The 26,923-nt window shown below is 43.9% G+C and overlaps 1 protein-coding gene across 1 annotated transcript in view; it reads left to right on the top strand.

The window, feature by feature from the left end:
• SLC27A4 (solute carrier family 27 member 4) overlaps positions 1-26,923 on the top strand; it is a 72,888-nt gene that overhangs the window by 24,903 nt on the left and 21,062 nt on the right. Inside the window, exons 2-3 of the mRNA XM_040324771.1 lie at positions 9,978-10,142; positions 25,415-25,809. Of these exons, the coding sequence (XP_040180705.1) occupies positions 9,982-10,142; positions 25,415-25,809 (556 nt within the window). The 5' untranslated portion in view covers positions 9,978-9,981. The remainder of the gene's footprint in view (positions 1-9,977; positions 10,143-25,414; positions 25,810-26,923) is intronic.

Here is a 26,923-nt window from a genome sequence, read left to right as displayed (position 1 = left end):
TGAGAGACAGTGCTCTATGCTACAATGTAACTGTCACAAACACAAAACCATATTGTCATTTTCTGGTCACCCTCAGACAATGGCCCTCTGTAACCAAACCCACAGTGATTTCTGCTAGCCATGATACGTACAGGACGGGGCACAATCCAGGGATGGTACACACAGAGGGCAGTAACCTATAGAACCCCCTTTAGGTGTCAGCATGGAGACATCTTAAAAATGGCTTCTTAGTATTTAAACCCTGTAGACAGCATTGATCAGTAGCTGTAATGTTCTTGTACAGCTGCTTCATGAATCCATATGGCTTCTGGTACTCCATAGACATGAGATTTCCTATATAAGATACAGACCAGAAAGAATGGCATATCTTTAGAATACCCCGACTTGTACAGAAACTCCAAATTTATGAAATGTTCTTTTTCAGCTATTCACACTTGTTCCACTAAGAAAAGGCTGTAGATGGCTGCACAGGGTATAAAAATGCATGCTTGGCGTCTTTGTGGCATCTTTGTTTCACAGTCCTGCATCTTCCAACGGCTGACTTGTGTTTCTGGGTACCTTGCTTTTGGAATGATCTTGTACTCTGCAAAAATAGAGAGGGGGAGAACTGGAATAGCTGTGCATTGCAACCAAATCGGCTTCAATCTTCCGCTTGTTCAAGTAAGCTTTGAAAATGAAAGATAAAAGCTGACTGGATGCCATACACTGCTTTTTTTTTTTTTTTTTTTTTAAGCAATTGCCCACAGGGCACATTCCAGCATTGCTCTCCTACATGCAAAAATCATAATTGCTCAGAACCACCAAAATATATATATTTTTTTTTTACCGGAGACCCTGGGGAATAAAATGGCATTTATTGCCATTTTATTTTTTACACGGTATTTACGCACTCTTTCATGAATAATATAAAAAAACAAAATTGCAAAGTTGGCCCAATTTTCTTTCGTATAATGTGACAGATGATACGCCGAGTAAATGGATACCTTGCATGTCACGTTTTAATATTGCACACACTTGTGGTATGGCGCCAACTTCAGTACTTTATCTCCATAGGTGTTGCTTTAATTTTATTATTTTTTTTACAGATTACATGTTTAGAGTTAGAGGAGGTCGTGGGCTAGAATTGTTGCTCTTGCTCTAACGTTCGCAGTGATACCTCACATATGTGGTTTGAACTAGGGTTGTCCAGATACCGATACCAGTATCGGTATCGGGACCGATACCGAGTATTTGCGCGAGTACTCGTACTCGCGCAAATACTCCCGATACCAAAATAGAATACTTTTTTTTTTTTTTTTGTGACATCGAACACAAATTGGATGGCACCATTGGATGGCACTGATAGGTGGCACTGGCATTGATTGAATGGCACTCATAAATGGATAGCACTGATAGGTGGCACTGGCATTGATTGGGTGGCACTGATGAGATGCACTAATAAGCTGCCTCCCTGCACTGATGCACTAATGGGCACTGATCTGCACTGATAGGTGGCACTGGCTAGCTGCACTTTTGGGCACTGGCACCGATGAGCTGCACTGACAGTGATCACTCCTTCAATGATATGTAGTTTTCCAGTACCGTATGCTAAAAAACAGCCCCACACCATGATGTACCAGTTCTTCATAATTCTAAAGAAAATATCTTTGGTCTGTATTGTGGTTTGAAAACGGTCACATGACATTAAAAAAAAAGTATCGGTATTCGGTATCGGCGACTACTTGAAAAAAAGTATCGGTACTTGTACTCGGTCCTAAAAAAGTGGTATCGGGACAACCCTAGTTTGAACGTAGTTTACGTATGCGTTAGCTTCTGAGTGTTGGCACGCGGGGACGGGGGGAGCTTTAATATTTTATTTTTTTATTTTAAAAAAAAATACATTTTTATACTTTTTCCCTTAAGAACTTGTATTTATTTTTTTTAACTCGTTTTTTGTTCGTATTACAAGGAATGTAAACGTCCCTTGTAAAAGGAATAGTGCGTGACAGGTCCTCTTTTTATAGATCCCACATCTCTCCTCCAGGCAGGAAAGGCTGAGATAAAAAAAAGAAAAGCATCTCAGGCTTTCCTGCCGAGTTCCTGGCCCGGACGTGACGTCATAACATTGCACCCGGGCTTTTGTGAGTCATAGAGATTGCTGGAGACTATCTGTTCCTCAGCAATCTCTATGGCTAACTTCTGCCGGCGGTGGTCTCCTTCTACAAAATGCTGATTGAACGGACGACTTGGGAAAAGCACCGGAGGGTGGCGGGAGGGGGCGTCCCCTCCTGCTGCCTGTAAGAACGATCAAGTGGCTGAACAGCCGCTATGATTGTTCTTATGGTGTAGGGAATAGCCATCTAAAAAAACGATATCTGAATGATGCCTGCAGCCACAGGCATCATTCAGATAGCACCACTGAAGGCCCATGACATTATTTGGCGGCCAGCGGTCGGCAAGCAGTTAAGGAATGTTTTTGTTATTTTCCATGAAAACAAACAAGAAAATGTATACATTTGTACGCAATGAACACATAACCTTTCACACGGGCGGACCGTTCGCCTGCCAGTTTTTTAGGCGGACCTGAACGGGCGCTCCGTGCTCATCTATGGAGCCACGGATGTCAGCGGTGGCATGCCCGCTGACATCCGACCCGCTCTGATCCTCTACCGTCCATCGTCATTCAATTCCCCATAGGGGAGAGCGGCGCTCTGACAGGTCTGTCCCTGCACAGTGTGCGGAGACAGACCTGTCATCTGCCTGCTCGGCAGGGATCGAGGGAGCGATCCCCGCTAAGCAAAGCTCGCACAAGGTAAAGGTTTAGAATAGCGGCCGGGGGGGGGGAGAGAATAGCGGCACAGGGGGGGGGGGGAAGAGCGGCACGGGGGGGGGAGAAGAGCGGCACGGGGGGGGAGAAGAGCGGCATGGACGAACGGGGAGAGAAGAGCGGCACTGACAGGGGGAGAGAAGAGCAGCACGGATGATTACGGGGGGGAGGAAAGACTGCACAGAGCAGAAGACTTGCAACTCCCCTGACTGCCCAGGTATCGGCTGAGGCATCGGAGCATTTCCCCCGAGTACTCTAGTATCGATATCGGGACATCCCTAGTTAAAACCGCACCGCTAGCGGCCGAATACCGCTGCAATTCTGACGGTATAGCGCCACTAAATATAGCAGCGCTATACCACCCCAGTGTCAAAGGGGCTTAACTGTTTTAACCAGCTAAATGCTGAACTACCGTGCCTCAATCATGTGTGTTGTGTGCGGTTGTAGCGCAGCCACATTTACTGGAATGGGTCATGTTTGGCGGGCAGTTGTGCCCCCTGAGCAGGGTGGTATAATTTTGCAGCGACATGCATACACCCTTGACGGCTGCCATTCCAGCTAAAGAGGGAGCGTTTGAGGGGTGGGAAAATTGCGGTTCAACCCTGTGGTTTTATTTCCTCAGCCACCTCCCCCTCCCACCAAACCACTAGTATAAGTAAGCCCTTGGTGACAACGCTGCTCCTCCATAGATGCAGTACAAGGAATGAGTGTTGTCACCCTAGGACTGGAAAATGAATGCAGCCTCTACATTGGAGGACTGGCAAGCTGTGCTCTCTTATGTTTAGGGAGGACTCTTTCTGGGTTATAAAGTGTAAATGTACCAAGCCGTGTAAGGGTTGTTAGATCATAAACCAGGAATTTGCCCTTCAGATATGGAGACTTTGTAACCGTAATCCATTACCGTGATTGAAGAAAGAGTTTGTAGCATTGAGGCAGCTGTGAAGGTCAGTTAAAGATCCTCTCTTTTGCATCTCCCCACCCATGAAAGGACTTAATTGGCCGCCACTTAGAGAACCCCGCCCTGCGCTCAGGATGACAGCTGTCCCCGTCACTGTGACAATGGCCGGAATAGAGCGGTGTGCTGTGTTTGGTATTCATGGCACACTGGGCTCTTCCTGCCATTTGTACTCGGGGAAGGAAAACATTGAACAGAAGCACATTGGAGGCTGAAAAAAGGCACATTTCTAAAAACGTCCACTAAGCCACTGCAACCAATCGGAGATGATCTCTGAATTGCGGTGTAACCTAAAAATCTGTTACTTGCGATAACAGTAGTTCACATGTTAAACATCCCGAGGGGGAGATTTCTTAAATCTGGAGCACTCAGAATCTGGTGCAGCTGTGCATGGGAGCCAATCTGCTTCTAACTTCAGTTTCTACCAAAAAAAGCTGGACGCGTCTTTTTATGCAGAACTGCACCAGATTTTGCACGCTCCAGTTTTAGTAAATCAACCCCAATATGTTTTGCCATATTTAACCACTTATATACCTGTATTGCTATCTCGTTATTAGGCCATTTTTCTGGTTTCGCTGCAATGTTGTACCTAAATGAATTTTATAACATAGCATGGAGAAAGAGCTTCCTTTTGTTGGTATTTTTTTATAACAAATATTTTTTCATTTTATACTATGAAAGGAAAAGTGACCAAAAATTTGTGTTTGATTTGCATGTACCGTAATTACAATAACCCCCCCCCCCTCTAGTGGAGACAATCCCAGAATTTTTAGTGGCCAGGGACATGTTCCACCCCACTCCCTAAGACAGAATCATTGGTGGTCAGTGGTAACACCACCACCACCAAAAAAAACAAAAAAAAAACACTTTAAACGCAAAGGCTCCCACCATGGACCAAGCTGGTGTAGCGCTACCCCCTCAGGAGCCGCTGATTGTTTTGGGATCGGCGTATTAAGTTACCTCTATGTGTTATCTAGGGGTGAAGTAGTGAGTAGAGCAGTAATTGAATGTCCAATCGGTAGATGAAGTTTTCTGAATGCTTTATTTTCTTGGTCCAACATGACCAACATCAACTTAAGGTAGACAGGAAAGGTTGATGAAGTAAAGGAACTTGGCAGTATCAGGCTTTGGATAGAGAAAAGCAATCCTGCTATTCTGTAGTTGTATCAGTACGTCGCCACTCCAGCCAGAGTGGGTGAAGTGACTCCGGACAGACCTCTGCCACAGGCCTGGCAGCCGGAGTGCCACTTAAAGCGGTGGTTCACCCTCAATAACAACATTCTAGCATTAAATTAAGCATAGTAGCGCGAGCTTTATTTATTTTTTTTGCCCGGTACTCACTGTGTAATCCTATAATGAAGATTTCGACTCCCCGCGGGGGAATGGGCGTTCCTATCCAGAGGGAAGATGATTGACGGCCGGCTATGGCGCGTCACGCTCCCCGAAGATAGCCGGAGTAGGTCTCGGCTCTTCACGGCGCTATACAGCGCCTGCGCACAGACTATGTGTAGGCGCTGTGAAGAGCCAAGTCCTATTTCGGCTATTTCCGGAGAAGCATGACGCGCCAGAGCCGGCCGTCAATCATCTTCCCTCTGGATAGGAACGGCCATTCCCCGCGGGGAGTCGGAATCTTCACTATAGGATTACACAGTGAGTACGGGACAAAAATAAATAAATAAAGGCATACTATAGCTCGCGCTACTATGCTTAATTTAATGCTAGAAAAAAAAAAAAATTTATAGGGTGAACCCCCTCTTTAAGGTTGCTGGGAGGAACAAGTCTCAGCCACAGACTTGGCTCTGATTGAATATTGGGGCCTCTGCCACAGGCCTAGTGCAGATTTAAGTTAAACAGCAGAGCGAATCCTCCCAGTAAATTGTGCTAGGGTCACAGGTTGTCAGTGCAAGTGTACCTGTCAATGCCCGGTCACCAGATCCCCGATGGTTCGTTCAAGCCGTTTTGGATAACCTGCCTCCGGGTTCTCCTCAAGCCGATCCCCCACCGAACCGCACACAGCTTGGGATCTTCTCAATAGAAGTGGGGACCCAGTAAGTCACTGGGGCCCCTTGGTAGCATCAGTTGCTCCAGGCCAGGAGGGCCCAGAGTCAGGAACTCCACGTAGCACGCGACCCCAGGCCAGGTAGGCCATAGTGGTGGGGCCCGCGATGTGCGCACACCCTAAAGGTGGGTGCTGCACCTGGAACCAGGAACCCGCGAAGAACCCAGAACAACGGCCTCCGCCACAGAAATACTCCTCCCCAGCATGCCCCGTGAGGGAAAACTCCTCCAATTGGCTGCGGAGAAGAAGCCGCTCAGCCTGGACCCCTCTGGTGCCACCTGCCGCCCAGAGATGAAACTGCATCCCTGGAAAGCAGACTGACCCACAGAACAATCCAGATTTGGCGTCAGCAAAATTTAACAAAATTAAGAATGAGAGCAACTTATCTCTCTCATTCTTCCACTAACTTTAGCGTAGCGCCCTTACTGAAAGTAAGGGGGGGCTACACTGGGAATGAAGAAAATATCGTTCAGTGTGTTAAAGTGGAAGGAAAGCCTAACGGTAGCTATTCTTAAAGTGGTGGTAGTAAAGTAAAAGTCTCACAAACTGCTGACAGGCAAGAGACGGAAGAGACCATAGTGAGTAATGTGATCTGAGCAGCACATGCGCAGCTCAGACCACGTTTACGGCCCGCTCTGCGTGCTACAGCTTTGGGACTTTGGTGTGCTTGCGCAGGATTGATGTCGCCTCGGCGCAGCCAAGGGTAAAAAAAACATGGAAAGAAGACAAGGTGAAGATGAAAGCCGTTGGGCACCAGGGAGAGCAGTGTCAGCGCAGTGCTGGAGGTTTCAGTTTGAAGGCAAGTCTGTCATAATGTACCATTATGCTGTGCATTACTAGTAAATTATGACCTAAACCTGCCAGGAGACCCTGTTGTGTTTTCTTTCTTTTTTTTAAACAGACTTTACTACCGCTCTAATTGTTTTTTTACCTTAATGCATTCCCTGCATAAACCACTTCCTGCACTGATCATCAGTGCCTTGATTACAGTACAGGCGCATCAGTGCCGCCACATCAGCAAAGGAGAAAAATTACTTAATTACAAAATTTACTGACAGAAACAAAGACATTTTTTTTTTTTTTTTTTTTTCCAAAGTTTTTGGACTTTTTTTATAGCAAAAAATAAAAAACCCAGCAGTGGTTAAATACCACCAAAAGAAAGCTCTATTTGTGTGGAAAAAAAAAATACATTTGGGTACAGTGCTGCATGACCGCGAAATTGACATTCAAAGTGTGAGAGCGCTGAAAGATCAAAATTGGCCTGGGCAGGAAGAGGGTAAAAGTGCCCAGTAGGCAAGTGGTTAAAGTAAAAACACCCTACTATACGGGGAGCAATGGGAGCCATAGGCTTCTGCTGCTGTCAGTCGAATCATGACACCACAGTTCCTCAAATTCACAGCCATTGTCCTGCACCCCTTGCACAGAGCTGCAGGATCATGTGACCGGAGCAGATTAAAAAACTATATATACAGTGCCTTGAAAAAGTATTCATACCCCTTGAAATGTTCCACATTTTGTCATGTTGCAACCAAAAACGTAAATGTATTTTATTGGGATTTTAGACCAACACAAAGTGGCACATAACAGTGAAGGCAAGGAAAATGATAAATGATTTTGCAAATATGTGAAAAGTGTGGCGTGGATTTGTTTTCAGCCGTGGAGTCGGAAGACAGCACTGAAGAGAGAGCGAGAACCTTATTTTTCCATAGTGATTTTATTATTTTACAAACCTGGAGTTGGGATTAAAAAAATCCCAGAATACAAACCACTTTCCTGGGAGCTGCTGACCTGTTTTCCATGGTGCTGTGCTGTGCTGTGCAGATCAGGTGTCCTATCACTTGAGCTGCTGCAGGCTGGTTTTGTTTCATTGACTCACTAAATAGAAACACAGGAGGATACAAAGTCGGCAACACTCAAAACAATGCATTTATTTAAGGTATTTATATAGTGCTGGCAGTTTACACAGTGCTTTACATATATATTGTAGATTGAGATCAATCCCTGCTCTCAGGGAGCTTCCAATCCAAAGTTCCTAATTCACATACACATACCAGAGCCAATTAACCTACCAGCATGTCATTATGGAGGGTGGGAGGAAACCGGAGTCCCCGGAGGAAATCCACGCAGGTACAGGGAGGACATGCAAGCTCCAGGCAGGTAGTGTCATGGTTGGAATTCGAGGCGATGCGACAACCTTAGTGGTGCAAATGTTAACCACGTAGCCCCTGTGCTGCCCATTTCACATATTTATTGTGAAACGGCATCACAAAAGTCATAAAAAAGCAATTTTTCGGTATTGCAGAGTCCCTTCCTCGAGGTGTCCTAGAAATATGTCACTTTGAGGAAAGGACCCCGTGATGCCTTGAAATAATTATGTTAAATGCATTTATTTGTGGTGCTGGCAACCTCATTCGTATGTGGTTCTAGCATGGTACCCTCCTCGGCTATCTCATCGAGCACCAACCAGTTATTTAAAAGTCAAGTACTGTGGGGACTCGAGGACAGAGATGAAGATGACCACACTGATGTTTGCAGTTCAGATATTTGTGTCCTTAGAGCTAATAACAAGTAAACCTAGACCTGGTTATATAATTGTATTTCTTTTTTTGCATTATTGTCCTTGTATGTGGATAATACATGTAAGGATTGTGTGTCGGCTCTTGTCCCCCACATGCTTTCATTTTATTTTCTTCAGACCAAGCTGTTCAGTAAAAGTGACACACACTATCACATGCACATTTTCTTTCTTTCATTTAAAAGTCCACCTTTCTGATCATGTTTACACCAGTTACACCCCCCCCCTCCCCACGCTGGGTTCTTTGCCAACACCGCATCCTGGATTTTGTTCTATTTGGCCCAGCTATGTGTGGCTCTCACCATCAGTGCCGGTGACTTGTCCTCAATGTTCCACTATGGGGGAAGTTCCTTCGCTGACTGCGCAGGCGCAAACTTCCCGACGGAAATCTCCGAACCTCGCCCGGCATCCAGGCTCATTCTTTAACATCCCCGTGGATTGGAGGATGTTAAAAAAGGAGCCAGGAGGCCGAGCGAGCCGTCCGAGCGCAGCGAGGACGTGAGGCCGACTGGCCACTTTCCTCTAAGTCCACGTCGCCCTGGATGCCGGCCGCCGTTCGGGGATTTCCGTCGGCAAGTTTGCACCTGCGCAGTGCTTGAAGGAACTTTCCCGATAGCTGGAACCATCTCTGCGCATCAGTTCGCGCATGCGCTGGAACTTCCATGATACATGGAACCAGCACGGCAGATCACCGGCCCAAGACATTGTGCTGCCTGGTACCAAGAATGAAATGCTGCCTCCCCAAAAAAAAAAATTACGCCCACCAAAATGCCCACACATCCATTATTTTATATCATGATAACTAAAGTGGACCTATCATGGCTATATATATATATATATATATATATATATATATATATATATATATATATATATATATATATATGAGTATAAAAAGGACCTGTTATGGCTCTAGTCATGCAATTAACCCCACAGTGGAGCGGAGAGCGGAAGGGGAGGAGCGGTCGGGCGGCAATTAGCCCCACAGTGGAGTGCAGAGTGGAGCTGGCGGAATGGGATGGCGTGCAGGCAGGAAATTTGCTGCCCCCCTGAAAGTTCTGCATGGTACCATCGGGTCCCATGGTAGGGCCGGCCCTGCTCACCATGCAGCACATCATCCATTAACACGGATCTGTGATTGGGAGACAAGTGCCATCGTCTGGTCTTGGTCCATTGATGACTTTCTCTAGATCTGTAATGGTTGATCTGTAGCTCCTCAAGACCTGGAGCTGGGCGAGGAGTCTGTGCATTCCATGTAGGGTGTACTGATGGCTGTTGCAATGCTTTGCAGGCTGTAGTGCAGAAAAATAAATAAATAATTGCATTTTTTTTTAGTATGGGTGCACTCACTTTTTTTTTTTTTGTTCTTCATAAATGGACAATATGACTTACAATGAGAGTAAAAAGTGACTGTTGTAAGCTCCCTTATCGATGTTCTAGTTGGTCTTGAGCTTTGCCCTGTATGTGAAAGTGCCTGTTTGTTGGGTTTGTGACAGACACGTGTGTGGGTGTGCCTTTCATGCTGTTGTTATAAAGGTTTCTGAATTCTACTACATGACCGTGCATGTGTCTTCTCTTGCAGGAGGATGCTTCGGGTGGCGTCTTGTATGTCCCTGCTGCTGCTGTTTAAGGCGGTAGTTGGCTTACCCTGGTTTCAGACCATCGGTGGTGTCCTGGTATTCTATCTAGGCTCTGGAGGATGGAAGTTCATGAAAGTATTCTACAAGACCATAGGACGGGATGTCAGGTGAGCATGAACTGGATTTAAAGTAACACTGTCACTTAATAGGTCAAAACAGCACATGGCAGTTATTGTAGTAAGAAGAGGCAAAATACGTCAATCTTTGTATTGAAACTTTGCCACGATGCTGCTCCCCAACTGCTGTAAGTATTCAATATGTGATTATGTGAATTTTGGACATGCTCTGTGCGCATTTCGTCCTGTTCCTGATCAATCAGCCGAAATGCTCTACATGAGTGATCCTGTCAGCCCCCTCCTGCTCGTGCAAATGAAAAATAAAATCACATATGGTCCACAGGTAGGTTACCTGAGGGAGAGGCATGGCTGGAAGATCTGATTTGCAAAGGGCGCTGCTATGGTGTAGCATGACTGTGTGATGAGTTTCTTTTTAATAAGGTGAACCAACCCTTTAAGCCATGTGTCCAGTCTTGACATAATGGGGGGGTTACTTACTAAAACTGGAGAGTGCAAAATCTGGTGCAGCTCTGCATGGTAGCCAATCGGCTTCTATCTTCCGCTTCAGTTCAATTAACCACTTGACAACTGGGCACTTAAACCCACTTAATAACCAGACCAATTTTCAGCTTTCGGTGCTCTCACATTTTGAATGACAATAACTCAGTCATACAACACTGTAACCAAATGAAATTTTTGTCCTTTTTTTCCCACAAATAGAGCTTTCTTTTGGTGGTATTTGATCACCTCTGCGGTTTTTATTTTTTTTCGCTATAAATGAAAAAAGAACGAAAATTTTGTAAAAAAATGAATTTTTCTTCATTTCTATTATAAGATTTTGCAAAAAATGAATTTTTCTTCATAAATTTGGCCTAAAATGTATACTGCTACATATCTTTGGTAAAAAAAAAAAAAAATTTGGATATTATTTAGTCTGGGTGAAAGTTATAGGGTCTACAAGCTATGGTACCAATTACTGAAAATTGATCAATTTGATCACATCTGATGTACTGACAGCCTCTCTCATTTCTTGAGACCCTAACATGCCAGAAAAGTACAAATACCCCCTAAATGACCCCTTTTTGGAAAGAAGACATTCCAAGGTATTTAGAAAGAGGCATGGTGAGTTTTTTGAAGTTGTCATTTTTTCCCACAATTCTTTGCAAAATCAAGGTTTTTTTTTTTTTTGTTTTTTTTTCCACAAAAGTTTCATATTAGCAGGTTATTTCTCACACACAGCATATGCATACCACAAATTACACCCCAAAACACATTCTGCTATTCCTCCCGAGTATGGCGATACCACATGTGTGAGACTTTTACACAGCGTGACCACATAGAGAGGCCCGACATGCAGGGATCACCATCAGGCGTTCTGGAACACCCAGACCAATTCTGACATTCCTCTCCTACATGGAAAAATCATAATTTATTTGCTAGAAAATTACATAGAACCCCAAAACATTATTTATGCTTTTTTAGCAAAGACCCTAGAGAATACAATGGCGGTCGTTGCAACTTTTTATCGCGCATGGTATTTGCACAGCAATTTTTCGAACGCATTTTTTTGGGAAATAAAACAGTTTTGTGCTTTTAAAAAAAAAAAACATTAAAGTTAGCCCAATGTTTTTGCATAATATGAAAGACGAAGTTACGCCGAGTAAATAGATACCCAACATGTCACCCTTCAATATTGCACACGCTTGTGGAATGGCGCCAAACTTCGCTACTTAAAAATCCCCATAGGTGACGTTTTAAATGTTTTTACTGGTTACATGTTTTTAGTTACAGAGGAGGTCTGGGGCCAAAATGATTGCTCTCGCTCTAACGTTCGCAGCGATACCTCACATGTGTGGTTTGAACACCGTTTTCATATGTGGGCGGGACTTACGTACACATTCGCTTCTGTATACGAGCACGCGGGAACAGGGGCGCTTTAAATATTTTTTTTTTATTTTTATTGTTCATTTTACTTAATTTATTTTAGTTTGACACGTTTTTCCCCAAAAATAAATGTTTTGATCACTTTTATTCCAATTACAAGGAATGGAAACATCCCTTGTAATAGGAATATAGCATGACAGGTCCTCTTTACAGTGAGATATGGGGTCAATAAGACCCCACATCTCACCTCTAGGCTGGGAAGCCTGAAAAAAAACAAGAAAAAAAACGATCCTGGCTTCGATCGCAGCGGTGAGTCAGAAGAAGCACCGGAGGGCGAAGGGAGTGGGGACGTCCCTTTTTGCCTCCCGTAAGAACGATCAAGAGGCGGAACAGCCGCCATGATCGTTCTTATGGTGTAGAGAATCGCCGGCTGAAAAAAATGATATCTGAATGATGCCTGTAGCTGCAGGCATCATTTAGATATCCCTGCACAAAGTCAAGGACGTCATATGACGTGGGCGGGAAGTGGTTAAAACGCATTTTTTCCCCCAGAGTATTTTCTGGGTATTGCAAAGTATTGGTGTGGGGGTATTGCAGAGTATTGGTGCGGGGGTATTGCAGAGTATTGGTGCGGGGGTATTGCAGAGTATTGGTGCGGGGGTATTGCAGAGTATTGGTGTGGGGGTATTGCAGAGTATTGGTGTGGGGGTATTGCAGAGTATGGTGCGGGGGTATTGCAGAGTATTGCGCGGGGGTATTGCAGAGTATTGCGCGGGGGTATTGCAGAGTATTGCGCGGGGGTATTGCAGAGTATTGCGCGGGGGTATTGCAGAGTATTGGTGCGGGGGTATTGCAGTGTATTGAGCGGGGGTATTGCAGAGTATTGCGCGGGGGTATTGCAGAGTATTGCGCGGGGGTATTGCAGAGTATTGCGCGGGGGTTTTGCAGAGTATTGCGCGGGGGTTTTGCAGAGTATTGCGCGGGGGTTTTGCAGAGTATTGCGCGGGGGTTTTGCAGAGTATTGCGCGGGTGTTTTGCAGAGTATTGCGCGGGTGTTTTGCAGAGTATTGCGCGGGTGTTTTGCAGAGTATTGCGCGGGTGTTTTGCAGAGTATTGCGCGGGTGTTTTGCAGAGTATTGCGCGGGTGTTTTGCAGAGTATTGCGCGGGTGTTTTGCAGAGTATTGCGCGGGTGTTTTGCAGAGTATTGCGCGGGTGTTTTGCAGAGTATTGCGCGGGTGTTTTGCAGAGTATTGCGCGGGTGTTTTGCAGAGTATTGCGCGGGTGTTTTGCAGAGTATTGCGCGGGTGTTTTGCAGAGTATTGCGCAGGGGGTATTGCAGAGTAATTGCGCAGGGAAGGCAGAGCATTGCAGAGTATTGCGCAGGGAAGGCAGAGTATTGCAGGGGTTAATGCAGAGTATTGCACAGGGAAGGAAGAGTATTGCAGGGGGTTAATGCAGAGTATTGCACAGGGAAGGAAGAGTATTGCAGGGGGTTAATGCAGAGTATTGCACAGGGAAGGCAGAGTATTTCAGGGGTTAATGCAGGGATGGCTGAGCAGGGATGGATGGATCTGTGACTGCAATAGTCACAGATCCATCCCACACTGCTGCTGCCATCCGCGCTCTCCTCTCACACTGTACCGATCGGTACAGCGAGAGGAGGGAGGAACCGGCGTCATCAAATGACGCCGGTTTGTTTACCTGTGATCGCGCCGTCATTGGACGGCGCGATCACATGGTAAAAGACCGCCGTTGCCGGTCAGTTACCGTGATCTGTGTAGCGCCGGGTCTCATAGACCCGGCGCGCACAGAATTTTCTGTGTGCACGCCCGAGGCGGCGCGCATTACTGCTTCTGGTGGGCGCCGTTTCAGAACGGCGACCCCCAGTTAAGCAACCACCTTGCCGCCGTTTGTAGACGGCGGCTGGTGGTTAAGTGGTTAAACGAACACTAAAGTAAAAAAAAATTTTTTTTTGTAAAATAACAAACATGTTATACTTGCCTCCACTGTGCAGCTCGTTTTGCACAGAGTGTCCCCTAATCCAGTCTTCTGGGGTCCCTCGGCGGCTGTCTCGGCTCCTCCTCACAAGAGCTTTCCACCTTCATGTGAGCGAGCTCGCATGGTGGAAAGCTTTTGCTGGCGCGCTCCCGTGATACAGCGGCGGGCATAGTCACCAACTGTATCACTCGGCCCTGCCCCCCGGCCCGCAGCGTCATCGGATGTGATTGACAGCAGCGCCAGCCAATGGCTGCGCTGCTATTAATCCATCCAGCCTTGCCAATCAATGGCCAGGCTGGGAACCGAAGAGGATCATGGGGACAAGTGTGGGACTTTCGAGGGGTCAGGTAAGTAAAATGAGGGTTCGGGGGGATGCATAGGATGCATTAAGGTGAAAAAACATTTACCTTTACAACCCCTTTAAGCTTTGACCAAAAACCTGGAAGCTGATTCGTTTCTATGCACAGCTGCACCAGATTTTGCACTCCCCAGTTTTAGTAAGGACTCTTTCACACAAGGCAGACTCCGTCGCCACGGAGTCCGCCAGCTCAGCAGGAGATCTCTCCGCTGAGCTGGTGGATGATGGACAGTTCCCTCTCTGCTCACTGAGCGGGGAGGGGCTTGTCTAGCGACGCTGTCTCCTATGGAGAGATCTGATGAAAACGGACATCATGTACGTTTCCATCAGATCTCACCCAATCCGATCCACCATGGACGGATGGCGACGTATCGCCATATGTCTGATTTTAGCGGATCAGGTCGGATGTCAGCGGACATGTCACCGCTGACATCCGACGCTCCATAGGCTTGCATGGAGCGGCCGTTCAGGTCCACCAACAAAACTGACAGGCGGACCTGACCGTGTGAAAGGGGCCTTATTTTCCTGTAATGTTTAAATCAAATAGAACTGGCTGAAATGATTACTATCCCTGGAGCAAATCCTGCTTTAGGCTTCCTTCAGTGTTGATCACAAATTTTTATTTTTACCAACAGGGGGAAGCCTAAGCATATTTGTACACATGTGCATTTCTGAAGAGATGGTGTGCCGTGCATTTGTTGTTGGTTGGATTTCGGTCCTTTTAGCTTCAGTGGAATCTGTTGGGATCTTGCTGGCCATACTGGCATTCTGCAGTGTACAAGCAGACACAATTAAAAAGTGCTGTGTTCAATATGAAATCGATGGGCTTCGTTTATCAATATGTTCTACAGCAGAAATTTGCTTAGGACATTTGGATAAACATAGCCTGGGGTAAGTGGCCTCTTGCATGTCTGATTATCATTAATACTGTATTCCCATTTACATTTTAGGGAACATAGCTATACTTATTAGGATTGCACCAATACCGTTTTTTTACCAACGAGAATGAGTACCGATTCTTTCAGTCAATTACTCTGATACCGAGTCCGATACCATTGCAGGATAATTTGAACTCATATAAAATGAATGGGCTTAAATTGCACTGCAAAGAATTGAGAATGTGGTGTAATCATTGCAATTTTTCCTCACCGCTCCTGTGTGAACCCAGGTTGAAGTCACTATGACAAGCCTTGGCTCACACAGGAGAGTGGTGCAGGAACTGCATGCGATTCAGACAGCAATGCACTGCATTCCTGTTCATATTGCATGCGACTTTTTGCAGTGCGATTTGAGCCCATTCAGTTTCAGGTATCGGAGCATTTGCATGAGTACTCATGCAAATGCTTAGTATTGGTACCTGTATTGGATGCGACCCTAATGCCCCTATACATACGAGCGGAATTTCCGAGAAGAAGTCTGATGTGAGCTTTTTATCTGAAATTCGGACCCTTTTGCTGTCGGAATTTCCGCTAGCAAAAGTTTGAGAGCAGGTTCTCAATTTTTCCAACGGAAAAAAATCCTATCGGAAAATCCGTTTGTCTGTATGCAATTCCGACGGGGAAAAAAAACACAAATGCTCGGAAACAATTCGACGCATGCTCGGAAGCGTTGAACTTATTTTTCTCGCCTCGTCGTATGGTTGTACGTCACAGCGTTCTTAACGCTCAAAAGTTCAGAGAACTTTTGTGTGACCATGTATGCAAGCCAAGCTTGAGCGGAATTCCATCGGAAAAACCATCCAACTTTTTCCGGCGGAAATTCTGCTTGTGTGTACAAGGCATAATACTTATTGAAGAAATTGAGATCAGTGATGATGTGCAGTGTTAACCCCCATAGTAACTAATCAGTTTACAGCCTACCAAAGTCAAGTCATTAAATGATACAGTAAGGATACAATCAGAAGGGTGATTAGGGATATACAGCTGATTCCTGCAGGAAGAACCAACTGCGGCTGGGAAGCCTGTACAAAGCAATGACGGGCAGAGAGGGGTTTCAGCTTTTTGTATGTATTCACCAAGGATGAGCTCCGGCCTGTTCGCATAGAACACATGCAGAGCCCGCCAGGAAGTGTGTACGGCGCTGCGCTAATCACAGCCAGGGAGACATTTCACAATCCCTGCAGCCGAGCATCAAGACAATGTCTCCCTGGCTGTGATTAGCACAGCGCCATGCTCACTTCCTGGCGGGCTGTGCACGTGTTCTATGCGAACACGCCGGAACTCATGCCCAGTATTCACACATCCAGCTCTTACCTGCATTTAGGGACAAATGACCAACCCTGGACACAATGGGGTAGATTTGCTAAAACGGGAGCACTCAGAATCTGGTGATCCATTTTTTTTAAATGTCATTAAAAACTATCGTGTGTTGGCTCCAGAGCATTTTTCTCGACGTGAAAAATGGCCATTAAAAATTTAGAGCATGCTCTATTTTTTTCACGTTGTGAAAAACGGTCGTGTTTAGGCTTAAACGACGTGAAAAAAACGTGCATGCTCAGAAGCAAGTTATGAGACGGGAGCGCTCGTTCTGGTAAAACTAGCATTAGTAATGGAGATGGCACATTCGTCACGATGTAACAGATTGAAAAGCTCAAAGACTGAAAAGCGCGAATCGTCTCTCACCAAACTTTTAATAACACGATACCGGCAAAAGCAGCCCCAAGGTGGCGCCATCCGAATGGTACTTCCCCTTTATAGTGCCGTTGTACGTCACCGCGCTTTGCTCAAGCATTTTTTTTTTTCACGATTAAGTGTATGCAAGGCAGGCTTGACAAGAATCACGTTTTTAAAAAAGTAGTTTTTTCTAGATCATTAAAAATGGTCGCGTGTACGCGGCATAAGAGTAAAAAATGTTTAGGTAAAAGTATCCCTTCTCACTCTCCCCAAAAAGTACCTGAGCCCAATCTCGATCCAGTGCTGTGCCTACCTGCACAGGCTCTCTTCTTAACGTCTCGTTTTCACAGGCTTTGCTGAGGCCATTGGTTCCTGCTGCTGCCAGTCAAATCCTGGGACTGAGCTGCGCTGTGTGTGACTATGGACACAGGTAGCGAAGCTCAGGACTGAACCCCCGAGGTGTGCCACGATAGGAAGCAGCTTCCTTTTGGTGACGCATTGCGAAGAGGGCAGGTAAGTGTTTGTTTGTTTTTTGCATTTACAATTACTTTAAACATTATACATGGGTGCTCAACCTGTGGCTCTCCAGCTGTTGCAAAACTACAATTCCCATAATGCCTCAGCCTTTGGAAGACATGCTTGTACCTGTCAGCGGCTTGCAATGCCTCATGGGAATTGTAGTTCCGCAACAGCTGGAGAGCCACAGGTTGAGCACCCATGCATTAGTACAACTTTTTTTAGTTTAAGAAACAAAAGTGTACTTTCAATACACCTGGAAAACCCAGGTTTGGTGGGGCACTATAATCTGCTGGGCTGAAAACAGAATATTAAGTCTTTTGGCAGGTAAAACGGTTTTCCATTCTTGTATTGGAACTGTAAACATAGCCGTTTTTCTGAATTTCGTGTATTGGGGCAAAGTCCTATACTGTCCATACACTGGCGCCATTTCTGACAATTCAACCACATTTTTTGGTCACGTAAATGATTCCGTGGGTCTGGGCAAGCACCCCCCGTTTTTATTGTTCGTTTTTTTTTTTTTTTCACTTCAGACTCCACCAAAGATAAAAAGGATCTATTGGGCGAGGAGAGGACCGCGCTCCTGGCCCATACTTCACTTGCTGATATCATCTCCTCTATGGTATCGCATCATTAGTGGATCACGATCGTTTTAGTTAAATTTATAATTTCTTTTCCTTTATTTTTTTAATTTTATTTTTTTAATCTATTTAAGATATTTTTCTTTCTTTTCATATTTCATGTTAATTTTCATAGGAACAACAAAACAATCCAAGTCTTGAGTGGAAAAAATATCCTTTCATCCCCTCCCCTTCCTCCCCCTCCCCAAGCCTCCCCTGCCAGTTTCTTTTTCCCTAATTACAGTACCTTTTAGATGCCATTATTGCACAATCCCACCTCTCTCTTCATCATATCCGTTGCGCCCTAGCTCTCACCGGACTACATAAGAGAGACCGCTCGGGCTCATCTCTGCCCGCTCGACCTCTCTCCTACCAGTCGTCCCCCGTGCAAGCCTAACCAATCCCATATGCTACAAAATCTCCAGCCTCTCTTCAATGCATCATAAATTAATATTAATACTCATGGCGTCAACAAAACTCATTGTGTGTTTAAACCTTTTCCATTTATCCCACCTTTCCATGCACTCTTCCCATTTCTCTTCGTCTCTAAATCTTAAAAATTCTAAACTATAAATTTCTTCTACTCTGCTACACCACCCTCTCAATGAGGGACTCTCTTTTTTCCGCCAGTTCCGCGCTATTTGATGTTTTGCCGCATTCAAAAGTTCTGGGATCAGAGTCTTCAGATATTGTTTTGTTGGAGTTCGGAATCCATGCAAAACACATACCCAAGGATCGTCCGGGAGTGCGTTATTTGTAATTTCAAACATGGGCCATAGTGCCCACTTCACCGCAATCCCTCCAGCATTGCTGTGAAGCAGAGCCTGAGAATTTATATAATTTATCCGGCGTGAGATACCATCTAACCAAACACTTGTAGTTTAGTTCTCTAGTGTCATTATTTATTGAGGTTTCATGGACCCTGGTTATTATTTGGTTAATCTCGAACTCGTTCAACCGAGAGCCCAGTTCCTCTTCCCATCTCTCGATAAATGGTAGAGTATTCTGTGTTCTTGTATCGTTTAATATCTGATATATTTTAGAGATTATGCCCTTCTCTATTTTTCCACATAATTTTTTAAAGGGGGAGAAGATTTGTCCCTGCTCTAATCGGTTGGGGAAGACTGTCGAAAAAATGTTTTAGTTGTGTGTACCGCCAATCATTGATATGTATCATTTCCTTTTTATTTTTTAATTCCTCCATTGTTAAAAGCCTATTTCACTTCATGACATCTTTTGATTTAATATTTTCTTGTAATATCCATATTCCAAACCTGTTTTTTCCCCCCGTTTTTATTGTTATACAGTTTTTTTTTATATAAACTGTTGGTGGTAGCTTGCCCTAATCTGTTCTGTTGGGTTGGCTCCTGAAAATAGTTGTCAAGTCAAAAAGGTTGCCTCAAATGTAAAGCCATTGCTTTTTTCCAGTAATAACCAATTGGATGCCGTATTATGAGAATCTGTCACTTTGCCCATTCAGAGCGAAGTGACAGGTTCTCTTGAAAGCACAACCCCACCAGCTACCCACACACTAATACTCGCCTTTCTCTGTTTCCTTTGCTCCTCAGAACCTTTGTAAATACCTGGTGCATCCAGGTAGGGTGGGATATCGGATCACCTTCCCGGCCTCCCAGGATGCAATGCTCTTAGCAGCCAATTGACAATCACCTAGTCATGTGTGGGGTAAAGGAAGCGGGTCAATAACCCTGTGTAAGGTCTGGCACAGAGCTCACATGGGATTTAGGCAGACGGCTCTCGTAGACAAACTGGAGTACAGGAAAGGTAAGTAGCAGTGCAAGAGTTGGTGAGCTATCAAGAGAACCTGTCTCTTTTGCCATGAATGGGTAAAGTGACATGACCCTTTAAATTTTCTAATGTGTACTAGAGGTGCGACAACTGTGCACCTTGAGTTGGCCAAATGAACAACGCTTTCCTTCTAAAGTTGCTAAATGGTTATACAAGGCATATGTAGAAATAGTTTATTTTTCCAGTTATAGAAGCCATTTACTATGTTTGTTAGAACAGATAAACATATATGCCTTCCCGGCTATCTGTAGCAGACCTCCCATACAACCCTTTGTACCTTCTGAATATGTTATTTGGTTCCTCGTCCTTGGACTTGATTTTCTGATGGTGTTTTGAATTGGACTGATAAGCGTTGGACTACGGCACCTGCACTCACTTTGCACAATACTGCAGTATACTGCAATCTGTATCACCCGATGACACAAATTAATAATAAAACTAATCTGCTACTTTTCAGAAGGAGACTTTAGTGAGGCAGTTCTATAATTTTTCCTAAAGGACGCCATCGCTGTGTAAGGGGCCGTTCACACCAGATGCCTTGGACTGTGCTTGGTAGCCTTACCTAGGCAAAAACCCTTGTTCCCGATCATGTCTGCTCACACCACTGTGCTACAATGCTGAAAAAATTATGGCATTTTTTTTTTCGATGCTGCGTGATGCATCCAGTAGAACCTAATATAATGTAATTTTGTGACATTTCAGTAAAGTTTGCACAAACAAAAAAGCAGGGGGAGAAGAAGGGAGTGGGCTGCCATTTACCACTGTGTATACGCCCACATGTGTGACTCTATAGTTACATGGGCTGCTCAGATGTGATGGGGAGGAAATACTGAAAACTGAGCATGTGCAGAGTTGCCAACACTGCTCTGCAAAATCCCTAGCTGAATTGGGGTCCTGAACAGAAGGTGGAGATAGAGAGCAGCAGGATCAACCAGGTTTTTTGCAGAATACAGAAAACAAATCTCATAGTGACTGAGTATGAACAGCATGTAATACACCATTTATTTATAGTTTTTTATGATGTGGATTTAGTGCCAATTGTAGGTTTAATACCACTGTATAACTGAACTCCAGACAGATTTAAAATAGACTTAGTAATGCAGCTCTATATTCACTAATAAGTACTTTTATATTTCCTTTTTTTTTTTTTTTTTTTTAAATGCAGCTTTAACCACTTGCCGACAGCAATATGCAAGTGGTTAACCTTGGATTATGGCTGAAGATATCAGCCATAACCCGATACCGTTCGGGTCCGAGCGGCTCATGAGCCACTGGAACGGTTTTCAAAACGGCGCGAGGGGACGTAACCCCCTTCCTGCTGGTGTTTCTCAGGCTTACCGTTTCTGCCGGTTCACCTGAGAAACGATACGGCAGTGACGCCGGCGGCTTTCACAGGCAATTAAAGGGTTAACACTCTGATCGACTATATGGCCTTGGAGGACCAGAGGGACGTCAGGGCGTCTTTTTCGGTCCAGGCTGGAAGAATTTTTATGTATTTTTGATCTTTTGCTTTTAAAGGTAAAAATATTTGGTCTTTTTGACCCCAGATCTCTCCATAAAAAGAAACCCGTCATCCTTATTTCTATTGCAAGGGATGTTTATATTTCTTGTAATAGGAATAAAAGTGATACAAAAAATAAATAAAGGGATAGTGTAAAAATAAAAAGTAAAATAAATAATACGTTTTTTTTTTTTTTTTTTTTTAAGCATCCCCTTCCCTCCATACTTGCGCACAGAAGCTAATGCGTACGCAAGTCATGCATGCATATATAAACTGCATTCGAACCACACAGGTATTTCCACTAACGTTAAAGTGAAAGCAATAATTCTAGCACTAGACCTCCTCTGTAACTTTAAACGGGTAAGCCGTAAAGGCGTTTGAAGCGTCGCCTATGGAGAAGTAAAGTAGTTTGTCACCATTCCATGAGCATGCACAATTTTAACTGCTTGCCGACCAGCACACGAAGATATACGTGGATAGGGTGGCTCGGACACGCAGAAGGACGTACCTGTACATCCCCTTTAAGATTGCGGCATTGTGGATGCGCACGCCTGCCGTGAGCCCGACCGCGGGTCCCGCAGACTCGATCGCCGTGGAGATACCAGCGATTGTCTCACTGTGAGTTAGAACGGGGAGATACTGATGTAAACAAGCATCTCCCCGCTCTGCCTACTGACAATGACAGTGATCACCGCTTCCTTGTGACATGTAGCCCACCCCCCCTACAGTAAGAATCTTACTTGGGCACACTTAACCCCTACAGCGCCACCTAGTGGTTAACCCCTTCACTGCCAGTGTAATTTTCACAGTAATCGGTTAATTTTTATAGCACTGATCGCTGTAAAAATTACAATGGTCCCAAAAATGTCATAAGTGTCTGTGTCCACGATAATGTCGCAGTCATGATAAAAATCGCTAATCGCCGCCATTACTAGTAAAAAAAAATATATTAATAAAAATGCCATAAAACTATCCCCTATTTTGTAAGCGCTATAACTTTTGCGCAAACTGAACCAAAAATATGTAGAAGAATATGTATCGGCCTAAACTGAAGAAAAAAAATGTTTTCTTTTTTTTATATATATATATTTTTTGGGGATATTTATTATAGCAAAAAGTAAAAAAATAATTAATAGAACATTGATCCTGCTCCTTTAAAGCATGTATAACAGCTTGTGCTGTGTCATTTGGCACCTTGTATCACTTGTAATACCTGGCTGATCCTGCCAGTTTCTACCCTCCTCTTTGTAAACGGACCACGGTTCATCATGGCTGCTGACCCCCGACACCGTGGTCAGTTTGCATTCCTCTGTCATCTGCTCCTGTGTCCCCCCCCCTTCTCCCTGCTGGTCTGCCCCTGTGTCAGGGCCCAGCCCCTCCGCTTCTGCTGCTCTCAAATGTCCGGATGTGTTTTGTCGGATAATCCAACCGTCTGTATGCTCCATCACAATTGTCGCAATTACCGACAACAAATGTGCGATAGCCATGCTCTCAAACTGTCCAACAACAAATGTATCCTGTCGGATTATCCGATTGTGTGTACACAAGTTCGTCGGACTAAAATCCAAAGTATAAACACGCATGCTCCGAAACCAATATTGAACCATCAGATAACATAAGCAAATGTTGCCTAAAGGGTGTCGCTAAAGAGCTGTAAAACCACGTAGTTTTGTGTATGTTGGCTGAAAAAGTTCTGCCGTCTGTATGCAAATCCACGGATTTGTCGGACGGAAATCACCTGATCGTGTGTACAAGGCTTAATAAGTGATGTCATCCCCTGAACTGCGTTGTGTCTGGTGGGCCTCTATAAGGCAGGTAAAATGGCTCCCTTATGTATTTCATCTGTCTATATAGGTGATTGTCTGGAGTTCAGATTTAACAATTAAAACTAGACATGTGCAATTTGTTTTGTTTCTAATTCGTTTTTTTACGGAAATTCGTTAATTCCGAATTTTCGTATTTACGAATTTTTAATTTACGAATTTTCACATTTCCGAAAATTCGAATTTTCATATTTCGGAATTTTCGTATTTCCGTTTTTTATTAATTTCCGAATTTTCGTATTTCCGAAATTCGTAAATACATAAATTCGGAAATGAATAAAAATGTATTTTTTCAAATTTCGAATTTTCCGAATTTCGAATTTTCGTATTTCTGAATTTCGAAAATGGAAAAATTCGAAAATGGAAAAATTCGAAAATGGAAAAATTCGAAAATGGAAAAATTCGAAAATGGAAAAATTCGAAAATTGAATTTTTTTTCGAAATACGAAAATTCGAAATTTTGAAAAATTTGAAAATCAAAATTTTGAAAATTGAAAATCAAAATTTCGAAAATGGAAAAATTCGAAAATGGAAAAATTCGAAAATGGAAAAATTCGAAAATTGAAATTTTTTTCGAAATACGAAAATTCGAAATTTTGAAAAATTTGAAAATCAAAATTTTGAAAATTGAAAATCGAAATTTCGAAAATGGAAAAATTCGAATTTTAGAATTTTTCACTTTTCCAATTTCGATTTTTTCAGAAATTTCGAAATTTGGAATTTTTCAATTTTCGTATTTCCGAATATTCGTATTTCGAAAATTCGAAAACTGAAAAATTCGAAAATACGAAATTTCATTCATTTTTTTCATTTTTTTTGCTTTTTCGGAAATCCGAAAAAAAAAAGATGTCTAATTAAAACTGATTAACCACTTAAGGACCCCCTTCACGCCGATATACGTCGGCCGAATGGCACGGCTGGGCACATCCACGTACATGGCTCTTTAAGCCCAGCCATGGGGTTGCGCGGCGCGTGCACGCGACCTGGTCCGAAGCTGCGCGGGACTCGCGGACCCGATTGCTGCTGTTGTCCCGCGATCGGTCCCCGGAGCTGAAGAACGAGGAGAGCTGTATGTAAACACAGCTTTCCCGTTCTTCACTGTGGCGCTGTCATTGATTGCGTTTCCCTATAAAAGGGATCACACAATCGATGACGTCACGCGTCCCCCTACAGTTAGAAACACAAATGAGGTCACACATAACCCCTTCAACGCCCACTTGTGGTTAACTCCCAAACTGCAATTGACATTTTCACAGTAAACAATGCATTTTTAATGATTTTTTTGCTGTGAAAATGACAATGGTCCCAAAAATGTGTCAACATTGTCCGAAGTGTCCGCCATAATGTCGCAGTCATGAAAAAAATCGATGATCACCGCCATTAGTAGTAAAACATTTTTTATAAAAATGCAATAAAACTATCCCCTTTTTTGTAAATGCTATAAATTTTGCGCAAACCAATCGATAAACGCTTATTGCGATTTTTTTTTTTTTTTTTATACCAAAAATAGGTAGAAGAATACGTATCGGCCTAAACTGAGGGAAAAAAATTATGTTTTGTATATTTTTGGGGATATTTATTATAGAAAAAAGTAAAAAATATTGCATTTTTTTCAAAATTGTCGCTCTATTTTTGTTTATAGCGCAAAAAATAAAAACCGCAGAGGTGATCAAATGCCACCAAAAGAAAGCTCTATTTGTAGGAAAAAAAGGACACCAATTTTGTTTGGGAGCCACGTCGCACGACCGCGCAATTGTCAGTTAAAGCGACGCAGTGCCGAATCGCAAAAACTGGCCGGGTCCTTTAGCTGCCTAAAGGTCCAGGTCTTAAGTGGTTAATATCCATGCCTGCCGTAGAAATAAACGAGAGGCCAAGGAGCTTGAATAAATACGGGACCTGTTTGCAGCAGAACTTGTGTCCTATTTCACGTACCGGAAAGGGCTGGCAGATAATGCACAAGGTATAGTGAAAACCAAGGAGGGTCTGCAAAGAAGAATAAACTTCTACAGATAAAGCTTGAACTTGTTTGGACTGTATTTGTTGTTTGATATCAGACTGTGATTTTTGTTTAATGTTAAACTGATGTTCTTAAGGTGTGGTAAGGTAAACGGACCCGCCATTATGTTCCAGCATCTATAGAGCCCAATAAATAGTTTCCTGAATTTTAATTGACGCTCTGACTTTTTTGTTTTTAATTTTCTCAGAGGTGCTATGACGCTGTTCCGTGTGAAGATGCAAGTTAAGCGTCACCTTCGAGAGAAGAATACAATCCCCGCCATATTCAAGCAATTGGTCAACCGCCATCCAGACAAAACAGCGTTGATCTTTGAGGGGACGGGTGCTTCATGGACTTTTAAAGAACTAGATGAATTCTCCAATGCCGTTGCCAACTTTTTGTACGCAGAAGGCTTCCGTAGCGGGGACGTTGTCGCTTTGTTCATGGAGAACTGTAATGAGTATGTGGGCCTATGGCTCGGCATGGCAAAAATCGGAGTGGAAGCAGCTCTGATTAACTTCAACCTGCGACTTGATGCCTTAGAGCATTGCTTCAGTGTGTCCAACTCCAAGGCTGTGGTGTTCGGTCGGGAAATGTCCCAAGGTGAGGGCGAAATAACTGGATACTAGTAACTGGGCTGTAATGGGAATGTAAAGGGGCCTGCAGTGGGAGTGGTTGATAATTCTCTGATACAATGAAGCTGGCTACTCTGCAACATCCATTGCAACAATTCTTTATTGCCTACATAGCAGGATGCAGTAATAACATGCTAGCGTGTTTCGGCTGAGTGCTATAACTTAGGCTTTGGTCGAAATGTAGTCAATAAAGAATTGTCGCAATGGATGTTCCTGAGTAGCTGGCTTCATTGTATCGGAGGATTGTTGCTACATTTCTGTTTCGACATTTTTTTTTTTTTTTTTCAATGTAGAAGAAGGGATACAAAACAATTTACTTGTACAATGCTAAGCTGTTGGGACGTAAAAGAAACCAACAATAACATCAAGATCAACTGGACAATGATACAGGTTCACGTCATAGACCAGCATACATACTAACAGCTAGGAAACATGAGATAGTCCTCAGTTGTATTAGGGAACCAGCCTGATTTGAGGAGCGATGATGATCTAGCTAGAGATCCCCAGACCACTTTTCCAGTATTATTGCTACATTACAAATGCATTTGAGCCAGAGCACTGGTTTCCCATCTCCCAGGTAATCTTTGTTGAACAGTGGTTCATAATTTTTTAATTCTACAAGCAAAATTGGGGTTCCCAGATTACCGACTGGTGGAGTGTGGTGGACAGGTAACATAAAACAATGCTTGGGTGCTTGTTTTGCAGAGGCAGGCAGCTAGCATTCTTAGATAAAGCCTCCATCAGTGCAGGTTTCATTTGGGAGTTGTTCCCACCAAGACATGATGCCGGAAAGGCATGTTGTGTGTGTGTTTTCCGCACCACAGGTGAACACCCCCCCCCCAAGTCGGTGCCGATGGGGTAGATTTCCTAAAGGCAAATTAGACTGGGCACTTTACAAGTGCAATTGCTCCAGGGGGAAGCTCCGTAAACTTCCATCATCCAATCATGTGCCAGAACAAATTTTTCTGCCATCCAGTGAGTTTTGCAGCCAGTTCAAGTGAATGAGCTGCAAAAACTGGACTGTATGGCAATTCCACAAAAACATGTAAAATTCCGGTGTGACCTAGTCCTGAAGGGAACAT

The sequence above is a fragment of the Rana temporaria genome, chromosome 9, assembly GCF_905171775.1.
Source record: "Rana temporaria chromosome 9, aRanTem1.1, whole genome shotgun sequence".
Lineage (NCBI taxonomy): Eukaryota > Metazoa > Chordata > Amphibia > Anura > Ranidae > Rana > Rana temporaria.
Note: the sequence above shows the minus strand (reverse complement) of the source record. Positions and strands in the feature narration are given on the sequence as shown.